General features: G+C 35.8%; 1 protein-coding gene across 5 annotated transcripts in view; it reads left to right on the top strand.

Annotated features, from left to right (window-relative positions):
• The window catches only part of FN1 (fibronectin 1), a 70078-nt gene extending 47962 nt beyond the window's left edge, over positions 1-22116 (top strand). For 2 of the 5 annotated variants that reach the window (XM_053698811.1, XM_053698808.1), the window contains 19 exons: positions 3103-3372; positions 3451-3567; positions 4459-4623; positions 6937-7092; positions 8450-8563; positions 9549-9818; positions 10340-10527; positions 10674-10761; positions 11145-11321; positions 11455-11544; positions 11739-11918; positions 12037-12126; positions 13113-13633; positions 13881-14019; positions 14641-14805; positions 15797-15922; positions 16057-16163; positions 16734-16841; positions 21361-22116. In XM_053698811.1, coding sequence (XP_053554786.1) covers positions 3103-3372; positions 3451-3567; positions 4459-4623; positions 6937-7092; positions 8450-8563; positions 9549-9818; positions 10340-10527; positions 10674-10761; positions 11145-11321; positions 11455-11544; positions 11739-11918; positions 12037-12126; positions 13113-13633; positions 13881-14019; positions 14641-14805; positions 15797-15922; positions 16057-16163; positions 16734-16841; positions 21361-21444 — 3155 coding nt within the window. In that variant the 3' untranslated portion in view covers positions 21445-22116. The remainder of the gene's footprint in view (positions 1-3102; positions 3373-3450; positions 3568-4458; positions 4624-6936; positions 7093-8449; positions 8564-9548; positions 9819-10339; positions 10528-10673; positions 10762-11144; positions 11322-11454; positions 11545-11738; positions 11919-12036; positions 12127-13112; positions 13634-13880; positions 14020-14640; positions 14806-15796; positions 15923-16056; positions 16164-16733; positions 16842-21360) is intronic. The other 3 variants (XM_053698812.1, XM_053698810.1, XM_053698809.1) reach the window with 2 other exon arrangements.
• The last annotated feature ends 271 nt before the right edge of the window (positions 22117-22387 follow it).

The following is a 22387-nucleotide window of genomic DNA, read 5'->3' as shown; positions in this document are numbered from 1 at the left end:
TATTTTAGCTTTGATAACTTACATCTCTGTTTTGAACTTCACTAAGGGTATAGTATGTACCATTACCTGTTGGGTACAACTATAGTAGCAGGGTTACTACTATGCTACTATGCTATTGTTTTTTGTTTGTTTTTTCCTCCTGTACCTGTATCTCTTTAAAGCTGTTACACTTTTTTTTTTTTAACCACCATCTTGTAGCATTCATATCATCCTATGGCAGAAACTGTGCACTCCCACAGATCTATGATAATATTGGCTTTTTGACAGCTGTACCTTGCACTTCAGATTAGCTTATATAATCGAGAGCGGAAGCGTTACATTTTTGCATGGGTTAAAAGTTACTTATAGGGACACTGAACCCAAATTTTTTCTTTTGTGATTTAGATAGAGCATTACATTTGAAGCAACTTTCTAATTTACTCCTATTATCAAATGTTCTTCATTCTCTTGGTATCTTTATTTGAAATGCAAGAATGTAAGTTTAGATGCCGGCCCATTTTTGGTGAACAACCTGGGTTGTTCTTGCTGATTGGTGGATAAATTCATCCACCAATAAAAAAGTGCTATCTAGAGTTCTGAACCAAAAAAAAGCTTAGATGCCTAATTTTTCAAATAAAGAGAGAAAGAGAACGAAGAAAAATTGATAATAGGAGTGAATTAGAAAGTTGCTTAAAATTGCATGCTCTATCTGAATCACGAAAGAGAAAATTTGGGTTCAGTGTCCCTTTAACAAATATAAGATCCAAGATGGCTTCGCCCAGTGAAAAGATGCAGAGCTTTACTGATACTTGTAAGGGGATTAAAATAAGAAACCATTTTTAAAGAGAGCTGCGGACATAGAAGGGAAAAAAAATACCATGGTGAGTAGTAACCATGTTACTGAAGTTGTACTCAGCAGTTTAATCTCAATCTCACTACTTTTAAAGCAGCATTTCAGTAGCACATCTTGACTATAAATATCCATAAAGGACCATTTAAATAAAGTAAAATTGCATAAATGCACAATAAAGACAATACAGTAACATTTACTTTGCATTTCAAACAAGCAGTAGATAAAATTAAAATGTTCTTTCCTGCCCCTAGAGAGAGAGATAGAGAATCCAAAAATACTCTTCTCTCCTTTTAATAGTTTTTTTTTTTTATTTTGGTTTTTTTCTTCCCTCAAAACCTTTATTAGTTCCAATATTTTGGCCCCAACCTGGGGCTTTGTCAAGGTGTGACACAATACTTATACCCTGTTAGACCACTCCCCCACTCATTTAGGTGATGCTCTATGGCCCTCTTAAGATGGAATCTGAATGCTGCTGGCTTAGCTGCTCACTGGATTTTTCCAACTTTCTACATTTAAAGTAAAGTTATAATACATTAGCACATAATAGGCAGAAATGCATCCCTAGGAAAAAGATGTCTACTTCTATAGGGTATCAACATATTTACAAGTAACTACTAACCATTAATGAAAAAAATAGATTCATAAATTAGTAACTATAATCCCCTTCATTTTTGGCAACATGAGTTCTAGACCCCTACCTGAGTATACCACCAGATTTAGTTAAATTAAATGAAGTATATAGAGTTCTAGGCTATCAGCTCTATAAAAAAAACAAGATAGAGATAGGTATGTATTTAGGCCCCTGGGATATACTGTGTCAAACTCAGAAATCCATCTTGCCTCTTTGTAATAGAAAATTTCTTTCTATCATTCCCTTCTTTAGAGGTAGTATCTGATCTATTGGACAACATCTGAGACTTGGCACTGGATGACCCTTTTCCAGAAAGTGTTTGGCTATCGGCTGATCTGTCTACCCTTTATCCAAAGCTTGTCTGATGCTAGATCTGTGTACTGCCATTCTTTCCTTTAGCATACATTCAGTTTTACCGATATACATATGTTCACATTGGCATTTGATCATATTCACAGTTTAATGACTGTCTGACATCTCTTGCCAGCGTAGCTGTGTGAATGTATTACCCAGGATTAGGCTGTCACGTTACACACCCATGACATCTGTATACACCTGGTCTTCTTATCAGAAAGTGTTTATCAGTGGGGTCTGCCTGTACTAACATATCCTTTAAGGAATGTTCTATAAGAGAATATTGGGAGTTCTTTGAAAGATATTAATCTCTCATCCACTTGCAGGACTTTCCAATTACCTTAGATAACCTTCCGTAGTTTCCAGCTGTCTACTGTGTAGTCAGTGACTAGAAATAGTCTGTTCTCATTCTTTGTCTCCTTTTTGTTCTCTTATTGTAGTTGCCTGTAATTTACTGTCTTGTAAAATATTAGCAGGGTATCCCCTCTGAGAATCTTAGACCCATTCCATCCACTGCCTTTTCTACTTCCTCTGACTTGGAAGTCAGTCTAATGGCTCTTAGATAGAGATAGAGATATATATATATATATATATATATATATATAATGTAAAGATGTGCATTTTTTCATACGAATGCACATTTGTGATTAAAAGCAGTTTTCATTTGTTTACTTTATTTTTTTTTTAAGGGGTTAATAATTACCTTAACGTGGTAGTTAGTGCAGGTCCTGGGAACCGATAACATTGAGCCTGCTATTAGAGCGGCTGGGGCTCTGGTAAGAAGAGGATTGGGTTAGCGCGCTCTCCAGAGAGCGTTAAAATGAATGTAAATGTTTAAAGCTAGAGGTGAAAAAAAATACTTACCTTAATGAAAACTAATGTAAATGTTTGAAACAAAACAAATACAAAATTTTAGTTAAACTAAACAAATACCAAATAGTGCAGCCAATGAATATTCAGGAAAACAAATGTCTCTGAATATTTGGTATGAAAATTTCTTGGCTACACAAGTCTAGGAGCTGGTGCCTCAGTGTGCACAATTTGATAATGGAAGTAAATCAGAAAGGTGTTTTGCCTGCTCTGTCTGAATCTTGACTTTAGTTTTGACTCGTGTCTTTAACATGAAAGCACCCTCTCACCCTGTTTTCTGTTTTTTACTTTTTGATTTATTTACATTTTTAACCACATTCAATTCCAACCAATATCTCTTAATAGATTTTGTTTTGCTATATATCTATCGATCTATATCCAGATTGGATATTATAACTATCACTTTTATTAATAGCTTTGGACTCCCCAACTGGCATTGACTTTTCTGAAATCACCCCCACCTCCTTCACCGTGCATTGGATCCCTCCTCGTGCTACAATCAGTGGATACAGAATACGATACCAGCTGGAGAGTGGCTCGGGACACCCCAGGGAAGAGAGGGTACCCCCTTCACGAAACTCAATCACCCTTACCAACCTGATTCCAGGCTCTGAATACTTGATCAGCATTATTGCTGTCAGTGGTCAACAAGAGAGTTTACCTCTTTCTGGGCAGCAAGCAACAGGTACACTAACTTATATTTGTCCTAGTCCTAGTGTGCAATTTTAGATCCTTCTATCCATAACATATACATTTCTTCCAGTATCTGATGTACCAACTGATCTGGACGTAACCTCTTCCACTCCAAACACCATCACCATAGCCTGGGAAGCCCCTGCAGTCAATGTGCGCTACTACAGGATCACTTATTCCCAAACAGGTGAGTACTTGCATGGGCTTATTCATTGGTAACTGTCTCCTTGAACTGGAATTTTTTTTAGTTCCTGCTGTACTAGATGTGCATTTATGTGATATTATTATATATATTTTTTTTTTATTTTTTTTTATTTTTTTTTAACATCTCAAGGTGTTTACTGTCCCTTTTTTAAAGGAATAGAAATGTGCATGGGTGCAATAAAAAAATGTGCAATATACTCATCAGCAGAAATATTTCTAGTTAAAGTTAATGTTTCTGTGGCATATGCACATATCCTGTGAGGGACCAGTATTCAAACAATGCACCTTCTCACAGAGCTGGTGGTGGTGTGTGTTGCTTCTGAAGACATAATTTGTGTCACACAAGCCACTGCTGACTGAGCGGTTGTGGTGTTTGAATATTGGTGCATGGGCTTATACAGCATATGTGCATATCCCATTGAAAAACAGTCATAACTTTTAATACAAGCATTTTTTGCTAATGAAAGTATATTGCAGAAATGCTAATTTAAAACTGAAACGCACTCATACACATTTTATTTTTTTACCTTTCTGTCCCTTTAATCTGCAGCAAGGCTAGGCACCGTCATATTGTTGGTATAAACTGCATTGTTTTGCAGTTATATGCTAAAGCCAATTATGGGAAAAATATGTTGCAGGTAGGGTTTGCCTTGAAGTCTGCTGGGTGGGTTTCTAGGTATGAGAGATACATTTACATGAAAATGTGGCAAGTATATTGCAAAGTTGCTTTACTATTCATAACTAAACCTTTTTTTTTATTAAAATCAAAAGGTGTTTATTGTCCATTTAAATGTTATTAATTCAGTGCAAGTGTATAGATGAATTGCCACACATGTCTTATTAATTTTTTTCCCCTCTGAATTTGTTTATGCAGGTGGTCATGGTCCAGTCCAAGAATTCACAGTGCCTGGTCATTTCTCCACTGCCACCATTAGAGACCTGAAACCAGGAGTAGACTACACAATCACTGTTTATGCAGTTACTGGGCGAGGAGATAGCCCTGCATCCAGCAAACCAGTCACCATCAATCACAGAACAGGTAAAACCAAAGCGACAACAAGAAGTACTGAAGTGTTGTGTAAAAATAATTAAAACAGACCTGCCTATAACAATTCAGTTTAAGCAATATTTTAGCAATGCATGTAATATACATATGTTTTGTAATGAAAAGCACACAGTAACATAAAAAGGAAGCCATTGCTTTTGTAGATCTTAGCAACTGCTCTTCTGGGATTGTAGAACATTGCATTGTGTCTTTAGAGGACAGCAGTTACTGCTCCCTTATTTCTGGGAATACTTCTTTTTGATTTTGGTATTCCTCCCTTAATGTTCCTGTTTACAAGAGTCTCTTAAAAAATACAGTGCTTCTTATTGTAGGTTCCACTAATATGTTAAACCTAAAAAACTTGTATTTAAGACAAAAATATAAGGGATCACATGAACATTTAGTTTTAGGGTTGCACCGATACCATTTTTTTTAAGACCAAGTACCAATACTTTTTTCAAAATACTTGCCGATACCAATTACCGATACTTAATGTCATGTGACAGTGTCTCAAGCACAATACAGACTAATGATTTAAGATAGCTTCTTTATAATTATGAAGAACTGTAACTCAAAAGATATTATGAAATAATAAAACGTTTTTATTTGCTTGTTGTCACAAAGTTGTAAAGACTCGAAGAAATTTCACAGAACACATTTATAAATAAAAATATTACATTGAAATATATTCATCATAACAACAATAAATAACAAATGTAATATCACAACCAACCAAAAGTGCAATGCAGTAAAAAATATACCAGTGCACTGTTTAAACATGGGGAACAACACTACAGGCTAGATTACATTTGACTGGTAAGCTTTACCAATGCTCATTGCATGTGCAACTCCATTAAAGTCTATTGCATTGGTAAAGCTTACATATCAAATGTTATCTAAATCTAGTCCTATTATTGTAAGATGTGTGTTCATAGGATTTAACTTAATTTTTTTTCTATGAACACTCTTCCTGCAGTTATATAAGCTAAGGATGTTCCTCAGAGTACAGTATGTTTTGAGCATAATTGTGCAAGAGAAGAACTAGCCGTATATAATTATAATAATTTTTGAAAAGTTAGTAGCAAATTCTTTTTAAGGAACAGAAGCATCTCTGTATGTTCAGCTATACGTCTGTTTCTGCTATCAGAAATGTTGTTTAATGCTAAGCTGAACAGTCTCACTTTCAGCACTACTGCATGGGGCAGAAAGATAATTTTGGGCCATTTTAGCCAGAGCTGGAAATCTCAGTTTATTAACTACCCAGTACTTCAGGGATTTGTCTGAACAAGGTACAGCGATCTCTCTTGCAATACAACAGCAATTTGTATTGGAAGAACAGAAGTGAACCATTTTTAGTTGAGTCTCCACTACAGCTTAAAATGAAATGGGAACATGCAGTTTGAAAAATCTCCAAGATAGAGTATTGGTAGGAAGTTCAGGCATTGGTTTAAGTATCGGTGCATTTGCATGAGTACAAGAACTCATGCAAATACTTGGTATCGGCACCGATACTAGTATCCGTATTGGTGCTACCCTATTTAGTTTAATTAGGGATTCTTAAAATGAATGTGTGTTTAGGTTCACTGTAAATTTATTTTATTTAATAAATGTATGTTTTCCCTTGTATATAGTTTCTTTTGACCCTGAGTTTTTTTTTTATTTTTTATTTAGGTGTAAAAATATTTAGGGGCACCTTGTATAAGTTTGTGTTTTTTTTGTTGTTTTTTTTTAAATTAATTTAGGCTCTAATTATAGTGAAGTAAGACTCCATTCAGTTCATAGCAATATCAACAAAAGGGTCTTGTCCCTTAGTGTTTCATTATGGGCATTCTTTCTGCTTTCATTTTAAAGGGATACTAAACCCACATTTTTTTTCTTTCATGATTCAGATAGAGCATGTAATTTTAAGCAACTTTCTAATTTACTTCTATTATCAAATTGTCTTCATTCTCTTGCTATCTTTATTTGAAAAAGCAGGCATCTAAGCTAAGGAGCCGGCCCATTTTTGGTTCAGAACCCTGGATAGCACTTGCTGATTGGTGGGAACATTTAGCCACCAATCGGCAAGCACAAATGGGCCGGCTCCTAAGTTTCCATTCTTGCTTTTCAAATAAAGATGGCAAGAGAACGAAGAAAAAAATGATAATAGAAGTAAATTAGAAAGTTGCTTAATATTGCATGCTCTATCTGAATCATGAAAGAAAAAAATTGGGTTTAGTATCCCTTTTAATTTGTACTACTTTTCTACATTAATATTAATCTTTACTTGGTGATGGCATTTGCTCAGTGTATCTTTCCTTATTGTAGATGTTGATCAGCCAACTAAGATGGAGGTAACTGATATCCAAGATAACAGCATACATGTACGTTGGACACCTTCTCCAGGTCTGGTTACTGGCTACAGGGTCACCAGTACCCCAAAAGGTGGTCAGGGAGAGTCTATTTCCCAGGTGGTTCCTCCAGGTAATTTGTTATGTAGTTCTTTGTCTTCCTGTACAATTTTAATTTTATTTTTAACCATTGCTTAGGGTTAGTATATATCAGCATTTTTGTACTGTATCACAAGATACATGGTTTTTAAAATCATTTTTTTAATTTGCCATTTTGTGTGCAAAAGTTGCATTGTATTGCAGTCCAGAGACATATCCCTTGAAAAACCATATTGGGTGATTTTTTTTTTTTTTTTGTCTTCTGCTGTGGCCAGTTAGGAACAACTATGTTTCTATACTAAACAAGCAACCATTTTTTTAGAATTATGCAGTGTTAGGCTGGAGTAAATTCTTCAGACTTGAGTTCCCTATCAGGGGAAGTAGAAGGAAAAACTCAATGGTCAGGGTTATATTTAAAGGGACACTGAACCCCAAACATTTTTTGTGTGTGATTCAGATAGAGCATGCAATTTTAAGCAATTTACTAATTTACTCCTATTAATTTTTATTCGTTCTCTTGCTATCTTTATTTGAAAAAGAAGGCATCTAAGCTGGACAGCACATTTTTATTGGCGGATGAATGTATCCAGCAATAACAACCCAGGTTGTTCACCAAAAATGGGCCGGCATCTAAACTTACATTCTTGCATTTCAAATAAAGATACCAAGAGAATTAAGAAAATTTGATAATGGGAATAAATTATAAAGTTGCTTAAAATTGCATGCTCTATCTGAATCACGAAAGAAATATTTTGGGTTCAGTGTCCCTTTAACAGTAAAAAGGCCAAATAATTAATATAAGAAGGTTGCAAAATTTAATTGAGTTTAAAGGGACAGTCTAGTCCAAAATAAACTTTCATGATTCATATAGGGCATGTAATTTTAAACAATTTTCCAATTTACTTTTATCACCAAATTTGCTTTGTTCTCTTGGTATTCTTAGTTGAAAGCTTAACCTAGGAGGTTCATATGCTAATTTCTTAGACCTTGAAGGCCACCTCTTTTCATAATGCATTTTAACACTTTTTCACCACTAGAGGGTGTTCATTTTTTTCATATAGATAACACTGCTCATGCACGTGAAGTTATCTGGGAGCAGGCACTGATTGGTTAAACTGCAAGTCTGTCAAAAGATCTGAAACAAAGGGGCAGTTTGCAGAGGCTTAGATACAAGATAATCAGAGGTTAAAAGTATATTAATATAACTGTGTTGGTTATGCAAAACTGGGGAATGGGTAATAAAGGGATTATCTATCTTTTAAAACAATAAAAATTCTGGTATAGACTGTCCCTTTAAAGCCCTTAAAGTGTGAAAATTCTGCATTAAAGGAAACTTTCTTTTTAAAATTAAACCAATGTATTCCCCAGTGATGCATTTTTGTCTTTAACAGATCAAACCGAGATGACCATAGTGGGTCTGCAGCCAACAGTGGAATACATAGTGAGTGTATATGCACAGGGCGAGAACGGAGAGAGTGAACCAATAGTGGAGACTGCTGTTACTAGTATGTATCATTCTATTCATCTATGTTCTGAATACATTATTACAATAAACGGGACGTGGATTACTTTTTAAAATTGATCAGACAAAACTGAATAAAAAAAAAATGTAGCAAAGGGGTTCTTGAAATTTATGGGAAGTTTTCCTACTCAAGGTTGCACAGGTAGAAGCATAATTCATGTTTTCATTGAAATACTCAAGGATTTTCTTATTACTTTATTGTTAAGGTTACAGTACCCGACAATGTCCCTTTTTTTTTTTTTTATCTTTGTACATCTGACAACAAACTACTGCTTAATTAAACATCAAGGTCTTTGCATTTTACAATAATTCAATAATCATTGTAACATCTTACAACTGATTTTGCTAATTCTGAATTGTTGCTTCTAGCTTGGCAAATTGTTTTAAATTGCAAGTAATGGTTTGCCATAATAGTCCTTAAAGCTGCACCCAGTTATTGGTGTTCTAAGAGTTACTGCAACTCATGACCTGAATTTTTTTATATGGCTTTAAGATGCCAAGAAGATTCCATGCTATTTCTTACACCCAGTTAAATTGAATTAGCTACAGTAATGCTGGCTTTACTTTGATGTATAGTGCATTCCTAATGCTAACCTATTTTTGTCTAATGAATGCTAAAAGAAGGCATTTGCCACTAAATATGTTGCTAATATGAATTGTTTGACTACTGCTGGCTTAATGGCCTTTAATTATTATCTAATACTATTCCCCATTATTACATAATTTCTTGGCTTTAACCTGCTACCTGTAACTGCTGCTTTTGCTCATTTATGCTTTAAAGCCCTGGGCATTGGCCATGCTGGTGATGGAGGAGTCAACCAATTTGCTGCCTAAAGATTCAGTTAATTTCTAGGTGTGTTAAAGGTTCTTTTGGTGGTGAAATGGTTAGAGGTTTTCCTCCCTTCCTGTTGCTTTCTCAGCTGCTTAACTCTGCTGCTAACTGCTTTCCTGGTTAATTTGCCTGACAGACATTGACCGGCCAAAAGGACTGACATTCACAGATGTGGATGTTGATACCATTAGACTGACTTGGGAGATCCCAGAAGGGCAGGTCACCCGATACCGGGTCACCTATTCTAGCCCAGAGGATGGAATCCAAGAATTGTTCCCAGCTCCGGATGGGGATGATGACACTGCAGAACTACACGGTCTAACACCGGGCACAGAGTATACTGTCAGCATTGTGGCATTGCATGAGGACATGGAGAGCAAGCCCCTGATTGGAGTCCAGAACACAGGTATCCGGTTTCACATCTGAAGAAGCACAAGACGCATGCATCTTTGTCCTGATAGGCACCACATTGTCTTTGCATTTGGAGTCCTTCACATTCCTCGTTCATTGTGCTGTTTGATTGTCTTTAATCCATTTAAAATAGTCTATTGGAGGATTTGATGCTAAAAGCTCATTAGTGTTCGAATATTCATCATTTAAATATTTGCATTTATACTGTATCTCATCTTACAGTTTTTGTCTTAACATTTGAGTTAAATGCATCTATCGATTAGTAAATCTTGTACTGTGATTAAAATTTAAATGATTTTTTCATCAATCATTTAAATAAATACAATATTTGCACATACCAAGTGCCTTAAATCCTCCAGTAGATTAATGGTTGTAGGAGCAACCTAGCCTGTTTTTGTGACACTTTGTTTTTTTTTTCTTTCTTTTCCTTGTTGCATGTCTCTTCGTTCCAGAGTAAATGTTTGGTCTCCCAATACTCTTCTGTTTTTCTGGAGTTAATACTAATCTTTCTTACAGCCATTCCTGCTCCAACAAATTTGAGGTTCTCTCAGGTGACTCCTAGTGGCTTGACTATCAGCTGGTATGCACCCAATGTCCAGCTTACAGGGTACCGTGTACGTGTTAACCCCAAGGAGAAGACAGGCCCTATGAAGGAAATTGAGCTTCCTCCAAGTGTCACAACCACCTCAATAACTGGGCTGATGGTGAGTGTCTACTACATTTGACAACCGACGCTTAGGCAGACATCTGTTTTCCTTGAACAATTTAATTCAGTCTATCAAGAAGAAAATTTGTTTTATTAAGGGACTCATGTTTTTGTTTGTTTTTTTTTAAATAAATTTAATTACAGGTTGCCACCAAGTATGAGGTGAATGTTTATGCTGTGAAGGATTCCCTAACGAGCAAGCCACTGCAGGGAATAATCTCCACCCTTGAGAGTAAGTCGCCATATCCTACATGGAGTTTGAAGGGGTAATAAAACTGTTGCTGCACTTGTATGTATTCCTCGCTCCCAGGATAAGCCAAGATGTAACTGCATAAATCTGAAAATTAGGTTGATGTATAAATCTGTGATAATTGAGAACAAGCAGATCTATCTAGTTATCTTATTAGCCTTCTAAATACTGTGGTTTTCCAGTATAAACTGTCTTCTAATGACTTTTTCAAATATTTTTATATATTTTTTTTTTGTGTGTATTTTGGTAATTTTATTAACTAGCAAAACTTCTTTGGACCACTGGCGGAATAGACCTTTCACAATTTTCGATAAACTGCTGGATATATATTATATTATAGTATTTTTTTTCTAATTTCTCTGTAGATGTCAGCCCACCTCGGCGTCCACGTATTACTGATGTAACCGAGAATACAGTCACAATTGCCTGGCGCACAAAGACTGAAACAATCACAGGTTTTCAGATTGATGCAATCCCTACTGGGGGTCAGAATCCTGTTCAAAGAATCATTAACCCAGATGTTAGAACTTATACTATCACAGGTAATGCCAATCTATATAATTGACTAATGTAGTTTAGTGTTTATATCCTCTTTTGGAGCAGCATATGTCCAATCACAGAAAATACCTTGATTGGTGTCCACTTGTTTAACCAATAATCTTCTCCTTTTTTAAGGTCTTCAACCTGGCACAGATTACAAGATTCATCTGTACACTTTAAATGACAACGCTCGTAGCTCTCCGGTGACTGTTGATGTATCTACAGGTAGTGTATTAAAGTCTAATTTTTTTATTATTTTTTATGTGTGTGTTTGTTTAAAAAAAAATAATGGAAAGGAGAATTTGAATTCACTAAGAGGGCAAAACAAAAACCTATACCTATAATTTACATTTCCTCTGACCAGTTGCGTTTCAATTCTGCGACTATGTTGATATCCTTAAATTCTCGCTTCTTTACAGCTGTGGACTCTCCTTCCAATCTCCGTTTTCTGACAACCACTGACAACTCTTTGCTATTCACCTGGCAGTCTCCTCGTTCCCGAATCACAGGGTACATCATAAAGTATGAGAAAACTGGTGGGTTACCAAAGGAGCTTCTTCCACGTATCCCAGCAGGAACCACAGAGGCCACAATAACCAGTAAGTAAAGGTTCATGTTTTTTTTTGGGGGGGGGGGTTCTGCCTACATGGAAATACTTTTTTTTTTTTTTTTCTAGCTGGAGACATCTCATAAATCTAATGGTTTATTTTCTTATAGATTTAGAACCTGATACAGAGTATGTCATTCAGATTATTGCTGTAAGGAATAATCAGAAGAGCGAGCCTCTAACTGGACACAAGAGGACAGGTATTAAAAGTGTAAAATGATTAAAAAAAATTTAGATTGTCTAGTTTTTTTGTTTTTTTTCTGTAGCAAATATTTTTTTAATGAGATTGTACCATTTTGTAATAGCACTGTCCTGGCTTAGGCCACAAATCAGATAGCGGTACATGTTTTTCATTGGTGTTCCCCATTGTGATATTTTGCACACATGCCTTTTCCGCAGCTTTAAAATAATTTTAGCTCTGTCTTGCCTGCTAAGCAGTGTTGAATGCAGCCATGATTGTTTTAATTGCTGGCTTGTAATTTTTAGTGTCAGAAGTGCAAATGATGAAGCTTTTCAAATTATATGATAAACAGTAGGTAATTTACAGAAAACAGGATACATTTATAAGTAAAAACATGATTTTCTGTTCATTTTTTTGGCTTTAAATTTTAACTTCACAGTTTTGGAAAAAAGAGTCCCAAAGCCCCCCAAAACTCCACAGTCTATTCTCTATGCATAAAGTGCCATTATAATCAAATATTGCAAGTACTAATTTGTTAAAGCATTTCATTTTAAGAATAGTGAACTGCATAGTAGAAATACTGCAGGTCCTGAGCAGACACTGATGCTGATTCAGTCAGCATTATCTGTTGCACGACTCAGCTGTGTACCTAGCTTCTGATTGGATCAGCAGCACTTTTCACTCAGAATCAGAATCAGCAGTGCTGTGTGGATCCCGAGGGGTACTCGGTGTTTAACCCCTTTTGCGAGGGTTAGAAATGCTGGGTTGCTAGTATTAAAATACAAATGCTATAACTTATGTTTAAATTTTGATCAAAAATGTCCCTTTCATTTTATAAAAAATAAAATATTTTTATATATAATTTTATTTTTTATAAAAAATATATATCCCTCTCTAATTTCAGCTGCAAATTAGATGCAAATTGTTACCTACTGTTGGCTTGGGTAATTGCTGGCTTTGCCTAACGCTTTGCTCTTGATTGCTCCTAATGCTTTCTTTGGCCAGATTCGCTACCCCGCTTGGTGACCCTACCTCATCCAGGCCAGGGCCCTGAAATCCTGGATGTACCCTCCAATACAGAAAACATACCCCTCATCGCTGAAACAAAGTTTGACAATGGCAATGGTATCCAACTTCCAGGCTCTGGAGGGCAACAACCCAGTTCTGGACATGAAGGGCAACAGATCTTCATTGAAGAGCATGGTTTTAGAAGCCCGACCACGTCCACCACTGCCGTCCCACTGAGGCCAGGACAATTTACTCCTGGTCAGCACCAGCCTGGACAGTACACTCCTGAGCAACGCATTCCACAGGTGAGGGAGGACATTGACCTGGATATTCATTTCCCAGTGTCCAGGGGAGATGGCCATAGCCCTTCATATCCTCATGGTATTGGACCTCAGCACAATGACACTGGAAAACAGGAACTGTCATCACAGACCACCATCTCTTGGAAGCCCCTACTAGAAACGACAGAATACATCATTTCCTGCCATCCTGTGGGACATGATGAAGCCCCACTGCAGGTAAGAAATCACAGTAAATGACATGCCCTGAAAAGCTTAATGAAAGGGTGCATAACATCACTCAATAGCTAAGTAATTGTTTAAGCATGAATATACATAAAATATGGTCAGTTAATAGCCTTTGAAGAATTGATCTGTACAATCTTTTAACATTCAGTTGCCATAAAATAGTAGCAAATATATTTTGACCAACTATTGTGTAGATTTTTAAACTATCTGCAATTTTGTACTTTATTTTTTGCTCCAGTTTAAGGTCCCTGGAACTTCTAGCAGTGCTACCCTGAATGGTCTGACCCGTGGGGCAACTTATAACATTATTGTGGAGGCACTAAAAGGATTAAACAAGCACAAGATCTTAGAAGAACTGGTGACTGTCAGCAATACCGGTAAGTGTGCACTTATGCTGGGATTAAACCTAGGACAAGACCAAGCTATTTGTAGAATATGCTGCTCTTTTGATATGTTTGGTAATATCCTCTTAAAGGGATAGTCTAGTCAAAATTAAATTTTCATGATTCAGATAGTGCATGCAGTTTAGAGCAACTTTCTAATTTTACTCCTATAATCAATTTTTCTTCATTGTCTTGTACCCTTATTTGAAAAAGCAAGAATGTAAGCTTAGGAGCAGAACCATTTTTAGTTCAGAACCTGAGTAGCGCTTGCTGATTGGGGTCTAAATGTAGCCACCAATCAGCAAGAGTTACCCAGGTGCTGAACCAAAAATGGGCCGGCTCCTGAGCTTACATTCTTGCTTTTTCAAATAAAGAAACCAAGAGATGGAAGAAAAATTGATAATGGGAGTAAATTAGAAAGTTGCTTAGAATTGCATGCTCTGTCTGAATCCTGCAAGTTTAATTTTGACTAGACTATCCCTTTAATGGTTTTCCCCAAAGTTAAATCTTGTGTTTTAGGAACCTTTTTTAAAGCAAGTAAAATACTTTATACAACTACCGTTTTTAGGTTTACACTAAAGTACTGACTGCAATTTAATCTTTCTTCCTCTACAGTCCCTGATGGTGGTCTGCAGCCTTCTGAAGAGACCTGCTATGATACATTTAATGGAGCTCATTATTCTGTGGGACAAGAATGGGAGCGTATGTCTGAGTCTGGTTTCAAATTGTGGTGCAGATGTCTAGGATATGGCAGTGGGCACTTCCGTTGTGACTCATCCAGTAAGTACAAACAATTTTATCAATAACTTTAACTCTTTATTCCTTGTCTTTGTTTTTGGCTATTTTAGTGGTTTGAAATAGTCCAACACTACATTTTCTTTTCAATTCACCATTTTCTAACAAGCTCGGTATGATTTTAATGACCAAATTGGCATTAAAGTGATTTTTGATGAGCATTTGGACTTTTTGTTTATAAAACGAATGCAGAATATGGCTGCCACTAGTGGCATTCAGCTATTTTCGGAGCTTGATTTCCTCTTGTGAAAGTGCAACACAATAAGATCTGTGCAAATCCATATCTTAGTGTGCCACACTTTCACATGAAGAAATCTTGCTCTGAAAATGGCAAAATGCTGCTGGTGACTATATTCAGCATTCGTTTTAGAACAAAACGTCCAAATGCTCATCCCTAATTAGCACATCACAGCAGAATTAATTGGATATAAATATACATTTTGCATGGGTACTGTACACTTTGTATTACTGCACATTTTTAAAGGGACAGTAAAGTAAAAAAAAAAACTTTCATGATTCAGATAGGGCATGTAATTTTAAACAACTTTCCAATTTACTTTTATTACCAATTTTGCTTAGTTGAAAGCTAAACCTAGGAGGTTCATATGCTCATTTCTTAGACCTTAAGGCCGCCTCTAATCTGAAAGCATTTTGACAGTTTTTCATCACTAGAGGGCGTTGGTTCATGTGTTTCATATAGATAACATTGAGCTCCCAGGAACGTGAAGCTCCTCGGAGTGAGCACTGATTGGCTAAAATTGTAAGTCTGTCAAAAGAACTGAAATAAGGGGGCAGTTTGCAGAGGCTTAGATACAAGGTAATTACAGAGGTAAAACATGTATTAGAACTGTGTTGGTTATGCAAAACTGGGGAATGAGTAATAAAGGGATTATCCACCATTATAAACAACAAAACTTCTGGTGTTGACTGTCCCTTTAACCCGGGAACCTACATAATGCTGTAACTATTTTTGCAGAATGGTGTCATGATAGTGGGGTGAACTACAGGATTGGTGAGAAGTGGGACCGTCGTGGGGAAAATGGGCGGATGATGAGCTGTACATGCCTAGGAAATGGAAAGGGAGAATTCAAGTGTGAACCCCGTAAGTAAATTTGACTCGGCTGTTTGTATTCCTAATAATAATAAAAAAGTATTACTTTTAATCCTGGTGTTAATCTTCCCTTTTTATATTGTGATCTATTAATACTCTCTGCTTTCCATATCCCTGCTCCACAGATGAGGCTACATGCTATGATGAAGGAAAGATGTATAATGTAGGAGAGCAGTGGCAGAAGGAGTATCTGGGTGCCATCTGTTCATGCACATGCTACGGAGGACAACAAGTATGTAATTGACAAAAAACAAACCCTTAAGGCTACTTTTATAAAAGGGACAAAAGAAATTTCAATTTCTCATGTACATATTTGCAAAAAGGTTTAATTGAAAGTAATCCAATATAGTTTCCCAGTTGCATAGTTGTCCTTTCAGGAAAAGGGGGGAAAAAAACATAAATAAAATGAAGACTAGGGGGAAAAGTGGGGACAGAGAGGGAGAAGAAACCTTTCAGACGGGATGAGTGACCCTTTAAGAGTGAATGCACATCGGTTGTTTGCAACTGTTCGTTAATAGTGCGCAAATCGCATTAAGCTCTGTCTGTGATTGGCAGAAAACTGAGCAGACTGCTACACATTTTGGGAGGCAATACTGGATTTTTATAGATATATGTAGAACACTCAACTTGGGGGCCATTTTAAGCCCTGTTACGCACAATGGGTGCACATATCTTTAGGAGCCATTATCCCAAAGGGATGTCCAGTTAGGATTTTTCCATCTAACATAGCAGTTATACATTTATTTACTGTTTACATGTGCCCTTTGATCTTATGTAAATATTTTACTTTGTTTCCTCTCAGGGTTGGAGATGTGATAACTGCCGCAGACCAGGAGCTGCAATTACCCCTGATGGTACTGGGCATACAGTGTCTCAATTTGCACAGAGATACCAACAGAGCACAAACTTTGTGAGTATAATCAAAAAAATGCTTTCCCACATAAAGCAATAAGAGTGGCTTATAAAAAGCACGGTGAAAAAACGTTTAAATCCAAAACCAAATTATAAATAAAAGTTTATAGCATTAAACAAAATGTGTAATTTGGCAGCTCTTCTTTTTATATAGATTGTAAACAGATGGGTCCTAAAAGGAGACACAGAAGGTTCCCTGTTGTGCGAACTACAAATGATCGAGTAGTAAGCAATCCGCCAAAGGGATACTCGCAGGAGCACAAATGTGCTAGTGGAAGCAGTCTGAACAGTTAGAATTGGTTCAGCACACTTCTCTCTCTGACAACTACAGGATTCTAAATTGTGGGCTGTATACATGAATGATCATCAGGGCACAATCCAATAGTATTGTTTGTTAAAAGTATAAAAAGTTAAAACTAACACAATCCTCTTTCTAGATGGCAACAAAATTATGCAACATGGTTCTTGGTGTTCAACGCCAATTCATCAGGTATATTGGTCTCAAGCAGGTGTTCACATTAAGTACATAATAACATTGTGTTATTACTCCTCCTGAATAGGAGTATCTACCAAGTTAAAGTATTCCTAATAGGTAATTTAACCCCTTCCATATGTAGTGGCATATATTCCTATATGTTACAGATCCTTTATATATTCCTATATTCTACATATCTAATCATTATAGGATCACCACAAACTTACTACTTTACTCGCTGATCATTATCTTTGATCACTGATCAAAGTGGCGTTTTTTTTGGGGGGGGGGCATCTTATTAAAGTCAACACTAAAAGCTAAATATTTGTGCCTACCCCAATCGGGAACTGTAAAGTAATGTGGGGTATATTCTATTAATGACTCAATAAGCGAATAGCCACACAACTCATGACTCATCCACTAATCAAGCAGTGTGTATGCTAATTTATCCTAAAACTCCAAATAAAAAATCTTTATAACATACCTCTCCGTCCTCCTTATGTTGGGATAACATTGCCACATTAAATAATGGCTTATACTACTCCCACATACTTGCCAAAGAACTGAACATAATAACAGTGCTAAAAAAAAAAAAAAATTAACAGTGATGTGCATATATCTAGCAAAATAAGGGGTAGTGAATTTGAATGGTGGAGTGCAATGTGGACAATTATAATAATGAAATATGCTTCTACTGTATGTACTTTAACTTGGGAGATACTCCTATTCAGGAGGAGTTGTTTAACACGATCTGATAGGCTGTTATTATGTACTTAATGTGAACATCTGCTTGAGACCAATATACCTGATGTAATGGCGTTTAACACCGAGAACCATGTTGTATAATTTTGTTGCCATCTAGAAAGATGATTGTGTTAATTTGTTTTAACTTTTTATACTATTAATAAAACAATACTATTGGATTGTGTTCCTGATTATCGTTGAGGTATCGTGCTCCTGATTTATCATTCATGTATACAGCCCACGATTTGGGATCCTGGAGTTCCTTCCACTAGCACATATGTGCTCCTGCGAGTATCCCTTTTTGCTGATTACTTACTACTAATAATTTGTAGTTCACATAATACGGCGCCTTCTCAGTTTCCTTTTAGGACCCATCTGTTTACTTGGATTATAATACTGCTTCATTAATGGACTATTTCCTGTAAATATACGTGCTAGTGTACAACACCTGTAGAATAAAAGGGACATTTAACACTTTAAAAATGTTATATTTCAATCTAATTATACCTAAAAAAAAGCGTTGCACTGTATTTTCATTATTTTGTACCATTTTTCCTTTAATTAAACTATGAATATTGTATTTAAAATTTCCCCTGAGTTGCTATAAAGTAATGGTTGTTGCCATGCTGAAACCTAGGCTTCCCTTATTTATTTTTTTGCTGACAAATCCTTTGCACACTTTATTTCCCTGTGGGGAATATAGTAATGTGAGACTTTCAGCACTGATAAATAAAATGTAACATTGGTATATTCCTACAGCCATTGTCTAAACTCAGTGTCTCTAAGTGTTCTCAGCAGAAGAGAAAAGATAATTGAAACCCAGGATTCAGCATGGCAGGCACCCATTATGTTCTAGAAACTAGAATGTTACTTATTTAATCATTGTTTAAAGAACTAATATAATCAAAATTAAATTCTACATATTATTCTTAAGCTAATCTTTGCATACAGCATTGTACTGTTTAATGTACCTTTTTAACCCCTTAAGGACCAGCGACGTACCCTGTATGTCACTGGCCTTTTTTGGGACTTGATTGTTTTATAGCACGGTATTGCCACCAGCGTTGAGACTGCTCTATTCCACAAAGCCTGCTGGAGGGCATTAATAGTGTGTTCTTGCTAGACTTGTGCTATTATGTCCTAAAAAAAAAAAAAAACTTAACGACCAGTGACATACAGGGTACATTGTGGTCCTTAAAGGTACAATTAAAGTAAAAACTAAACTTTCATGATAGATTTTAAATAACTTGCAAATTCTATTTAATTTGCTTTGTTCTTTGTTGGTAGGCTTAGGAGCATTATCAAAGCTTTGAATATATTGTGTGTCTGGGTTTTAAATTTGATGAATTGTGATTAATAATTAAATTGTATTGATATAATATACTTACACATATGGAAAAATAGTTTCAAGGAGCGCCAAAATAGGCAGAGATATATGTAAAAGTAAATGTGACCATATTTAATTGACAATGATGAGTACACAATAAAATACACAATAAAAATTATACAATGATAAAAATCATGGATCCATGATGTACACAATAACACTGAGGTAAAAAACAGTAGTAACGATAGGAATAAAATGGAGCAAGCTGTAATCTCGCTACAAGCTAAAAGGCAGTCCAAATATTAATGGCAATGGACATACATATATTAAAATATATCAAATGAGCTTTTAAGGACACAAGGCGACAAATGAGAGAAATATGTGAAAAAGTTAGTTAAAAAATACTGAGTGTGAAGTGTCAAAATGTGGAGTGTTTTGAAAAATATGAAAAAATGGGCACACAAGGTGAATCCTGTGGGTGCGCAAAAAATGTGGATGGTGCACAAACCGATGATAAATAAAAAGTTAGAGACGAAGAATAAAAAACGAAAAAATGAAAAAACAATTTAGATTCCAAAGGTGCTGGTGTAAATCCAGGTAACAAAATAAGTCAAATGAATTCAAAATTATCCTTAAATGATTTGAACAATGTTTTTCAAATTGTAAATGTGTTCGTAGTGCGTGAAGAGGAATCAGGTATTTTCCAAAGTGCTCCTCAGACAACTGTATTCTGTATACCTATAGATACAAAAAGTACATAGTGCAATACAGCTGTCTGAGGAGCACTTTGTAAATGTGTTCGTAGTGCGTGAAGAGGAATCGGTTATTTTCCAATTAGAAAAACATTGTTCAAATCATTTAAAGATAATTTTGAATTCATTTGACTTATTTCGTTACCTGGATTTACACCAGCACCTTTAAAATTTAAATAGTTTTTTCATTTTTTCGTTTTTTACTCTTCGTCTCTTCTAACTTTTTATTTATCATCGGTTTGTGCACCATCCACATTTTTTGCGCACCCACAGGATTCACCTTGTGTGCCCATTTTTTCATATTTTCATATTTTTCAAAACACTCCATTTTGACACTTCGCACTCACTTTTTCACATATTTTTCTCATTTGTCGCCTTGTGTCCTTAAAAGCTCATTTGATATATTTTAATATATGTATCTCCATTGCCATTAATATTTGGACTGCCTTTTAGCTTGTAGCATGATTACAGCTTGCTCCATTTTATTCCTATCGTTACTACTGTCTTTTACCTCAGTGTTATTGTGTACATCATGGATCCATGATTTTTATCATTGTATAATTTTTTGTTGTAAATTTTATTGTGTATTCATTGTCAATTAAATATTGTCACATTTACTTTTACATGTATCTCTGCCTATTTTGGCGCTCCTTGAAACTATTTTTCCATATTGATTTTCATTTAGGGTTAAGCTTAGGACCCTCTCTTTGAGGAGCTGTAGATAGTTAGTTAGTCTAGCGCTGATAATACTTACACATATTGCATACATCTAGCATTTTTTATGATACTGCACTTTTAAACGTTCACTAGTACTGGTCAGCAGGTTCATGTTAGAGGGCATTCTATAAAGCACCTATACATGTATCAGCGCGCTCCCTTTAGTGTAGTTGAAATATAGGCTTAGGAGCAGCAATGTAGTATTTAGAGCTAGCTGCTGATTGGTTCTCATATATGCCTAGTAGTGCATTCTTCTATTTCAACAGGCAGGATACCAAGAGAATTGGTCATATAAGAGATAATAGACCAATTGCTTTTTAAAAATTGTTCTCTCTGTATTTGAACCATGAATGAAAAATATTTTGGGTTTCATGGGCCACTAGACCGTAGTTTGTGTTGTATAAATGCGAGTTTTACAGTGTTTGTTAACAAAAGAAATGTATGTGATCTAGGACCACTCTCTTTTTGACTTTTGTGTATATTCTATTACTTATCTCAACAGAATATGAACTGCCCCATCGAGTGCTTCTTGCCCCTTGGTTATTACCAGGTAGACACACAGCAATCTGAACAGACCAAAAACTAAATAACATTGTAGCAGTATTGCTGGAACCTACAGAGGCATGGAGGTCAGAAGCGTCTGCTCCAGAGTTTTTTTGAAGTCATTGCCTCTGAACAGAAAATCCAAGTGCCTTCAAAATTCACCTGAAGTATTTCATGCCATTCAGTATTCAATGACTGTAATTTTATTTTGCTTTTAAACTGATAGGGGGAAAATATAAGGGGTCTTTGTAAAAGGCAACTTTGTCCATTATAAAATAACATCAGGGCAGGAAAAGTGCAGAATATCCCCAGATACAGTGTAGCTGGCCACATTTGGTTAGAAAACCACAGGCTACATTAGCATGGACAGGGTAATACAGGTAAACATTAAAGGGACATTCTCCTTATCTATTCATAATGCAGCACAAAACTGGCTGCTGCCGACCAATCTCTACCATATGCACACTGTTAATTTCTTTCAGCACATACCTTACTAATCCTGTACCCTCAGTGTTATTTATCAATGTCTGCTTCCTCTCCAGATGAATTCCTCTATTTTACTATTGAAAATTAATTTTTGAAAGTGGTGGAGAATGAATAGGATGTAATTATGGTTGGTGATTTTATATATATTTTTTTGTTTTTATACCATATGTGCCAAAGCTTTTACTACTGTGGAAAGAACTTCTTTTAATAAAAATATCTTGAAAATCAATATGGTCTCTCTTATGCTCATTACAAATACCAGTTTATAAACATTAAGGGGGAGCTAGCTTTTTTTTTTTTTTTTTTTTTTTTTTTTTTTTTACCATACAAAAATGTTTTCATTTGCCTTTATGGTTCCCAAAAGTCTACATATGTTTCTCATGCAGGTAAACAAATCAAACTCTGCAACATCTTAGGTCCGCTGACCTGGTTAATGATTTATAATGGTGGAGATAGTGTTCAAGTTTGTTTTATCAATAACTGGAACTAGGGGAGCTAGC

Source organism: Bombina bombina, chromosome 1, assembly GCF_027579735.1.
Source record: "Bombina bombina isolate aBomBom1 chromosome 1, aBomBom1.pri, whole genome shotgun sequence".
NCBI lineage: Eukaryota > Metazoa > Chordata > Amphibia > Anura > Bombinatoridae > Bombina > Bombina bombina.
The sequence above is the reverse complement of the archived record's forward strand: the minus strand, read 5'-3'. Positions and strand labels throughout refer to the sequence as shown.